The sequence below is a fragment of the Pagrus major genome, chromosome 1, assembly GCF_040436345.1.
Source record: "Pagrus major chromosome 1, Pma_NU_1.0".
Classification (NCBI taxonomy): domain Eukaryota; kingdom Metazoa; phylum Chordata; class Actinopteri; order Spariformes; family Sparidae; genus Pagrus; species Pagrus major.
Window position 1 is genome coordinate 33,138,485 of NC_133215.1, and position 9,128 is coordinate 33,147,612.

The window sequence follows — 9,128 nt, forward strand, 5'->3', positions numbered from 1 at the left end:
CCTCTGCTGTCTGTCTCTCTGTTGCTCTCCTCTGCTGTCTCTCTGTTGTCTGTCTCTCTGTTGCTCTCCTCTGCTGTCTCTCTGTTGTCTCTCTCTCTGTCGTCTGTCTCTCTGTTGCTCTCCTCTGCTGTCTCTCTCTCTGTTGCTCTACTCTGCTGTCTCTCTCTTGTCTGTCTCTCTGTTGCTGTCCTTCGTTGTCTGTCTCTCTGCTGCATGTCTCTGTTAACATGAATGAATGAATAAACATGAATGTAGTGGCAGTGAATGAGTTGAATTAAATAGCTGTGTACTATTACTCTACTATTGTTGTGTTTTTCTTAGTTGTGTCTCTATTGCTCACCTCAGTTATGGAATAAGAATGCTCATCAATTCCAATCTTCTGGGATGCATCTTAGAATAAATTTGGACAGCTTCATCCAGGTCCACTGCCATGTCATAATGGGTGTGGATGAGGGCCAGGGATGACATTCGGTCTTCTCCCATATTGCTACGCATGAATGTGTTCAGTCTGCGGAGGGTACTGGCTGACCGTTCACATTCACAGGAGGTGACTGGCAGAGTACATGCTATTTTGAAAAGTTTGAATATGTTAGGGTAGATCATCTCATCACATTCTTTGATTGCCTCAGCACATGAGCTTGGTCTTTGTTCTGATGACTTGGTTTGCCACTTCAGTTTCCAGCGTTTCAACTCCTGGTCAATGAGCTCTGGTGAAGGTAAGTCATCTTGGTAAAGACAGACTGCTTCAGAGATGTCCACTGTCACATCTGAGTTGCACTGTATAGATGGAATCAGGCCCATGAGCCTTGATGCTGTTACAGAGAGTGGACTAAATCTGGAATTGAACTCTGAGATGACATGGTCTAGGAAGGGTATAGCCATGTTGCGAAGATAGTAGTCCTTCACAGTTCCAGCAGGTACATTTTCCCTATGTGTCTGCCTTCCAGTTGCTCGTGGTCGACTAGGTTGCACATTGACCTGGGCAGCCATCCTGACTGCTTGCTCATAGATCTGGTTGAAGTCATCCTCGATTGTCTCACGTAGCTCCTTGTACACAGTCTTAACCTCATCTACCATGCTAAATGCCTCTATGATGTCAATTGAGGTGCTTTGCAGTTTCACTGTGATGCCTGCAAGGTGGGACAAAACTTGATAGACAGTGAGGAAAGTCAGGATGAAACCAAAGTTTTGGAGCCCAGACAAGAGACCATAGGCCTCTGATTTGTACTTGCCATCCCATCCAGTGGTGACATCTTCGCTGTACTCCTCTGTATGGAGACCATGCGCCATGACTTCTAAAGCCTTAATGATGAAGATGAAGGCACTGTAGAAGTGACTGTAAGCATCATGCCGGGCGGCCCATCTTGTGCGGCAGAGGTCAACCAGGGGCTTTCGCTTTCCGGTAGAGTGAGCACCCTTATCTACAACCTCCTTGAGAAGGTGTTCCCTCTTAGGGCTGCTGGTGAAGAATATGACGCTGGATTTCATCTTGTCAATCATGTTGCGCACAACTGGAAGAGCACAGGAGCGTGCAATGACAAGGTTCAGGCAATGGCCGTTGCAGTGCATGTACACTGCCTTAGGTGCATCCTTCTTGATCAAAGCTTGGACGCCGACATTTTCGCTGCTCATATTGCTGGCGCCGTCATACCCCTGGCCTCGACAATCAGCAATTTCAATGCCGAGGTGACTCAGCACATTCTTGATTGCAGTTGCAATGTGGCGACCTGTGATTCGTGGAAGAGCACAAATCTCGAGCAACTCCTCCCTGATATTCAAGTGGTTGTCCACAAAACGTACACACATTGGCATCAGCTCTACATTATGGGATGTGACCTCATCAGCCAGGACTGTGTATATCTGTGCATGTTTGACCTCTTCCACGACCTTGGCTTGAATCATGTGCTTACCTATGACGTCAATCATTTCATTTTGGCTTTGGGGTGAGAGGTATGTGGCATTTTTGAGCTTTGGCTTCTCCAGGTGCTGCTTCAGCTTCTCATTGTGGTTTGCAAGTAGTTTCATCAGGGCCAAGAAATTTCCAGGATTGCCAGTAGAATTATGCGTCTCAGCTGAGCCTCTAAGTGCTATGCACTGGCGTCCACAGTACAGTACAGTCTCTGCTACACACTTGAGTATGTGTCTGTTTTCTTTAATGTTGGCCTCCTTTGCACTGTCCATACGGACTGAGATTTGAGTGTTGGGGTTTTCAATTGACTGGAGGAACAACTTTGCTCTTTCAAATGCAGCTAAATGGTATGATTTTGATGAGTGGTTTCCAATTGCCTTGGTTTTCTTATACCATTTAGTGAATGGTGCATTGACCATTGATGACAACTGCTTCCTCTCCTTGGCATTCAGAAACAAAGCACAGCACACACAGAATGCACCATCAAGTGTTCTACTGTATACCAACCACCAGCCATGTTCCTCAAGCCATTCGTGCTTGAATGCCCTGTTGCAGCCACCAATGAATTGTGTTGGGAAAATGTAGTGTTTTGATGGCCTGTCATGATTCTTGAGTAAGTGGTACTTCTGGGCATCTGACAGCCGACACACACTCTCTGAGATTTCTGATTGTGACTTTGTAGCTTTGATTAAAAATCCGATGTCACAAAACAGCTCATCTGCCTGCCCTCTCTGTTGCTCTCCTCTGCTGTCTCTCTGTTGTCTGTCTCTCTGTTGCTCTCCTCTGCTGTCTCTCTGTTGCTCTCCTCTGCTGTCTCTCTGTTGTCTGTCTCTCTGTTGCTCTCCTCTGCTGTCTCTCTGTTGTCTGTCTCTCTGTTGCTCTTCTTTGCTGTCTCTCTGTTGCTCACCTCTGCTGTCTGTCTGTTGTCTGTTGTCTGTCTCTGTTTCTCTGCTCTACTACATCTCTCTGTTAACATGAATGGAATGAAAATGACCCATCTCTCTATCATCCAAACTTTCCTTTTAGTGTGAATCAATGAATTGAATTAAATTTAAGTGTACTACTGCTCTCGTTGTGTCTCTATTGCTCACCTCAGTTGTCTGTCCGTCTCCGTTGCTCACCTCAGTTGTCTGTCCGTCTCCGTTGCTCACCTCAGTTGTCTGTCCGTCTCCGTTGCTCACCTCAGTTGTCTGTCCGTCTCCGTCGGTCACCTCAGTTGGCTGTCCGTCTCTGTTGCTCTCCTTTGTTGTCTGTCCATCTTCATAAAACATGAATTGTGTATGAATCTTATAAATCCTCAAAGTGTGAGGTACAATCAAGTGTTTTACATCTTTTTTTCCAAAACAACCTGAGTTTTAAGAATATGCATGCTGTCTTGTCATATGAAAAATTAATATGACCAAATAGAAAAATTGATATGACCAGATATATGATCTCAGGCTCATGGTCTCAACTTGTATAGAATGGTAATTTACACAATATTTATTAGGATTTATGCGAGATTTCCTGATAGTGGTGATCATACACGGCAACAGCAACCATCTTGATGTAAATAAACAATCTTTGGCCGATCATAGGGGTATACTGCGAAGGTAGCTCAACATGCCCGGGCTTTGTGTTCACCTTCCAGCTCAACAAAGCATCAAGTCCCGGCCCGGGTTAACACTGTAATGCGAAGCTGGTTATCAACTTAGTTTGTCAAGTCCGGCTCTCAGCTTTATGTTCTGTGCGCGTTCACATCAAAGGGGGCGTTTGGCGTCATATGATTCTACTTCCGCACGAAATTGATCCACAACGGGCTGATTTCAGCCAAGAGGAGGGCAGTGTTTTATTGGAGAGAGTATGAGTGATATAAAAAAAAAGCACCATCGCAGCCTGAAGCAACAGTGTTGCTGCAAATACGGTCGGCTATACGACAAGAGGAGGCTGCTTTTTCCTGACAGCTCTTGCGCTACTTAATATAAATTATAAGTATACATGGCTAAATATGAATATAACTAAATATGAAGCTTATCCATTTCAACAAAATAGCAACATCAACTGTCATTTTAAATTGTGTTTTATATTGTTATAGGCCTATTTCAACGGGAGTGGGTTTTTATTGGAAGCGAGTCTGAATAGGTTACAGTGGGTTTTTTTAGGTGCTGCAGCAAATTTCATATCGTCTCTGTACAAAGACAACAAAGAGCTTTTTAAATGTGAAAACAGCAGAGACTTATTCAAGATTTCGTTTGGGAAACACTGATATAGGCGATCACATTGGAATTAATTTATTAAGTGAAATTATTAACTTTACCGATTATCATCTGATTGTCTGTCCTGCTGCCAGCGGACTGACTGCACAGCCTACAATAAAATATATATAGTCTAGGCTACGGGTGAGGAGAACATCTGTGGGCGGAGACAGCGAGACGCTCAGGGAGAAGTAAACAGCCGCTGATCAGCTGTGATCTCTCCTCCGTACAAACACTCCGTTTTGATCCAGATCCTCTGGACTTTCAAAGTAAAGCTGACGCCAGCTGAAAATGAGTTAAATAGTGAAACAGCGGCGCTTTTATCGCCGGTTTTATGAGTAAACTCTGAACATAACCTGATCGGGACCAGGTTATGAGCTAAGCATAAGTTACCATGGAGATCTAGCCGGCTTAAAAGAGAGCCACCTTTCCAGTACAGGCGAGCCTGGCTTTAGACTCAACACAGCTCGCTAACGCACTAAACTGGCTTCGCAGAATACCCCTCAGGTGACGGTTGTGACGGTAGCATGCTAATGCTAGCTAAAGTGTTCAAATAGCTATCCGCTCCCCCATCAGACCGTCCGTGACCGGGGGGGTGGGAGGTGGGTGTAGTGAAATGCCACTCGGAAAGCCGAGCGGGTACTCGAGTACTCAGATATCGGTTGCAGTACTACAAACATTGTCCATTGTATTTGTATTTCGCGGTACTTTTGACCCGACTAAAAAAAACAAAAAAAAAAAACGTTTGACCCGACTCTGTTTCTACTCGGAACATGATGCTGGTAAATGATGGACACGGAAAACTTACCCATTTTGGCCTTCTTACGGAACATGTCTCCAATGTTTTGGGACAAAATAGCCGCATCCTTTCTTCTTTTTCGATCTTTGTCTTGTTTTTTACCCATTTTCCTCTTCTTTTGTCTTCTTCGCATTCGCCTTCTTCTTTTGTTTAGTTTATTGGCGGTTTGCAACCAATGGAAATGGGCGCATTATCGCCACCCACTGGACTGGAGTGTGAACAGGAGCACAGCACAGGAGAAATTGACGTCTGCACCATAGACTGCATGGTCTGCACACACAGTGCTAGGGCTTCGATCTATTTTACTTTTAAATTTTCAGAATAATGATAAATTTTAACTTTGATTTGAAATAGTTATTTACAATGTGACAGTCATTCAAATGTATTAATGTGACATGATGAAAAAAAATTAACCAGTTGGCCGGGGGGGTGGGGGGGGTGGGGGGGTGGGTTGAGGGGGGTGCGATCCCCCTTGGCTACGGGCCAGCAGTGAGTATGTCAAATTTATTCTCAAATTAATTCAGATTGTTCAAATTATCCTTGCTCCTGTTATTTCATTAGAAACTGTATTGCGGCTCAGGCACATGATTGAGCAACATCTGCATCAGTTCAAAGAACTTTTTTCTGAATCCAATGTCATTCCCAAGCAGCATTACATGCTCCATCTACCTAGCCAAATCATATCTTTTGGTCCTTTAGTAAGAAGTATGTGTATGCGATTTGAAGCTAAGCATAGCTATTTTAAGCAGTGGGCTTCCAAGTTAAATTTCAAAAATGTATGTAAATCGCTTGCAAACCATAATCAGTTCCTTGAATGTTGTCAAAATGAAATAGGCACTGAGCATCCAATTTTTGCTAGTGAAAGAGAATCAGGGCCTGTCTCAGCTGTCAAAAATGTTGATTATGTTAACCTCTTAAGCCCTGGCCATATTTTCAGAAAAAATGCCTAAAAAGACATACCCAAAGTAAATGAAGAATTACTCCACTATAAAAACGTTCATATGCATGTTCTTGGTGTCTTTGGACATCTAGGGACTTCAGAGAATGTGTTCCCAGTGTAAAAAAATTTGTGTCTGCCACTATGCCTGAGTAAATTGGAATAAACCAGTGGAGAAATGTGAAATTTCTATCCTCGCCTGATTTTCCACCCTATTTGACAGAGGGTAAAACTATGCCAACAATGATTCCATGCAGACAGATGCCATTGATTACCTTCAGCAAATCCTTGTCTACATATTTATCAAATTTGATAGAATTTGAGCAAGGGGCTAAGCCTCCACTAAGGTTTTAGTAAGGATACAACCAGGCGGACACTAATTTTGGCACAGTTTGGCACACTTTGTGCCAAACTGTGCCAAATGGATTACTTTCCACTTCCCATGGAAACTGGCTGGAAAATACAACTTATGTCCATTAGACTAGTGTAATGCCATCTACTGGACCTTTTGGGTATAACATTTACCTTGTGCTTCATCAATTTGTACCATTGTGCATAATATATGTATAATTAAAATCAATGAAAACAACAACAAAATGTATCATTCATCACATGGAGTAGTTTTATGAAAACAGTAATAGATATTAGCAGCAATAACCTAATAAAACAACTGCAACAACAATTAGAACAAGAGTAGAGTAAAAAAGTGCAACAAATGCAAGTATTTACAATGGGCTATAAGGGGGTGGGAGGGATGGCTTGCCAGCAGCAGGCTCATTTTTGAAGTCCCATTCATCACATGGAGTAGTTTTATGAAAACAGTAATAGATATTAGCAGCAATAACCTAATAAAACAACTGCAACAACAATTAGAACAAGAGTAGAGTAAAAAAGTGCAACAAATGCAACTATTTACAATGGGCTATAAGGGGGTGGGAGGGATGGCTTGCCAGCAGCAGGCTCATTTCTGAAGTCCCATTCATCACATGGAGTAGTTTTATGAAAACAGTAATAGATATTAGCAGCAATAACCTAATAAAACAACTGCAACAACAATTAGAACAAGAGTAGAGTAAAAAAGTGCAACAAATGCAAGTATTTACAATGGGCTATAAGGGGGTGGGAGGGATGGCTTGCCAGCAGCAGGCTCATTTTTGAAGTCCCATGCCATGGTACTCAAGGAAGCAGTTTCTGTCAGGAACAAGGCAAAGTGACACATTGCACCTTGAGCAGTACATGGGTGTCTTCATGTCCCTGATTTTGTAGCCCGGCATCTGCTTGGCCTTCACCTTCTCCTTGGCTGCACAGACCACACACTTCCTGCGGTCCTGAGTGCCAGTGGTCCCTCTGAACACAGGCATGCAGGTGTTGGTGAGGCTCGGGCGGGGGGTGGCTTCATCAACCAAAGCTTTAGCCTGCTCAACCATCTCCCTCATCAGAACTTCTCTGAATTGTTTGTGGGACATGGGGGTCTGGTTGTGGCTGCTGGCCACAGCGTTGTGCAGGATGTAGCTGTTGACGACAGCAATGTCGATGAAATGATAAAAAAACGTCTTGTACCACCGCATCGTCTTGCCATGCACCGAGTAGTAGTGGATGAGGGCGTCTGAGAGGTCCACCCCACCCATGTTGATGTTGTAGTCCCTGCACGCATCAGGCACATCCACAGGAGCCCTGTGCCAGTGTCCATCTGGCCCCTTCACCCTCCTCAGTACAGTGGCTCCGCTGTACGCCTTGTGAAAGGTGCTGCAGAGATTGACCACTTTAGTGTCCATCCACCGTGCAAAGAGGAGGTTGCCCTTACGGATCCACCTCATGTCTCCCCTCTCAGGCTTCTTTGGGAGGTCGTTGTTTGTCGTCCTTGGAAATCCCTCTCTATTTGTCCTAATGGTGCCACAAGCTGCCGTGTGATTTTTTAAAAGTTTATTGAAAAGGAGTGGACTGGTGTAAAAGTTATCAACATAAAGATGATATCCTTTTCCAAGGAGGTCAAACCTCATCAGGTCCATGACGGATGTGACACTGAGGCCATCATCCTTCTGTCCCCTCAGTTTGACCTTACTCTTATCTTTACCCTGATAAACAAAAAAATTGGAGGTGTAGCCAGTTTTAGAGTCTGCCAATACAAACAATTTGTAGCCGAATTTTGTTGGCTTATCTTTCATGTACTGCCTGAATCCAATGCGGGCTTTGCTTGCTACCATCCTTTCATCGATTGAGATGTTCTGGTACGGCTGGAAAAGGGAGTTACAGGCATTCACAATCTCGCCATAGAGTGGCTTGATTTTGAATAGCCTGTCGAACTGAGGTGTCCCTCTCTTTCTTTCATTCTCTTCATCTTCTGTAACATCAGACAGATGAAGAGACCAAAAGATGGCCTCAAACCGGTCCCTGGACATGCTGCTTTTGGGGAAAACAAATTGGTACGGCCACTCCCTCCTCCAGAAATCTGCCCTGGAGTGCACATGTACCAAGCCAAAGAAGAGGATGATGGAAAGAAAGATGTAAAATGAGTCAACTGAGAGGGGAAACCACTTGTACTTGGAACCTTGTGCCAATCGTCGCACAGCATTAGCATTTGTATTGTTTATAATGCTGTGCAGACTGCTGCTGCTGAAGAACAGCTTGAAGAGACTGAGGGGAGACCAGTTGACAGTGGTGTCAATCCTGGGGCCAGGTGGGTGTTTCGGCTCAAACTGTGGTGTTGGGGGTTCAACATCTGGCTCTTCCTTTGTCCTCCATCTCCCCTGCTGAGGCTCAAAGTCTCCAGCAGCCAGTTTTGGCCGCTTGCTGGCTTGCCCTCTACGGCCAGGACCACGGCCGCGGCCACGACCACAACCTCTCTTAGTTAGCCTGTCAGGGGAAGAGGACCCGGGACTGGAGGATGTAGATCGGCGCCTGGAGGAACTGTGTAGTGGGGGGGCATAATCCACATCCTCATCTCCTTCATGATCACTGCTGCATGAAAACAGAGCAATAGATGTTGAAAGAATTATATTCAAAGGACTGACGAATCACATAAATTTCTAACAGCAGAAAAGCATATAAATGTATCATTGAAGCAGTAAGAGACAAAACCTACACAAATAATCAGTACACAAACCTTGATAGGAGAGGTGATGCCTCAGATGGAGACACAGGTGGCTGAGTGTCTGGAGTAGGGGGGGGCTGAGGAGATGATGGGCCTGAAGCCTCACTCTCCTCTTCTTGTTGGCTATGAAAATGATGATAATAATTAGTATTTGGGAC

At 44.4% G+C, this 9,128-nt stretch overlaps 1 protein-coding gene across 1 annotated transcript; it reads right to left on the reverse strand.

Annotated features, from left to right (window-relative positions):
* Positions 1 to 345: 345 nt before the first annotated feature.
* LOC141001611 (52 kDa repressor of the inhibitor of the protein kinase-like) lies at positions 346 to 4,976 on the reverse strand. Its single transcript, XM_073472783.1, has 3 exons — positions 4,952 to 4,976; positions 3,001 to 3,167; positions 346 to 2,349 (listed from the first exon to the last, which is right to left on the reverse strand). Exons 1-3 carry the CDS (start codon positions 4,974 to 4,976, stop codon positions 346 to 348), a joined length of 2,196 nt encoding a protein of 731 aa, XP_073328884.1.
* Positions 4,977 to 9,128: the final 4,152 nt, after the last annotated feature.

Coding starts and splice junctions, on each gene's coding strand:
- LOC141001611 (XM_073472783.1), bottom strand. CDS start 4,976: ATGTTCCGTAAGAAGGCCAAAATGG. Junction 3,168..4,951: donor CCGTAAGAAGGCCAAAATGG/GTAAGTTTTCCG, acceptor TGTTTTATGAAG/ATGGACAGACAACAAAGGAG. Junction 2,350..3,000: donor GAGACGGACAGACAACTGAG/GTGAGCAATAGA, acceptor CTGAATGCCAAG/GAGAGGAAGCAGTTGTCATC.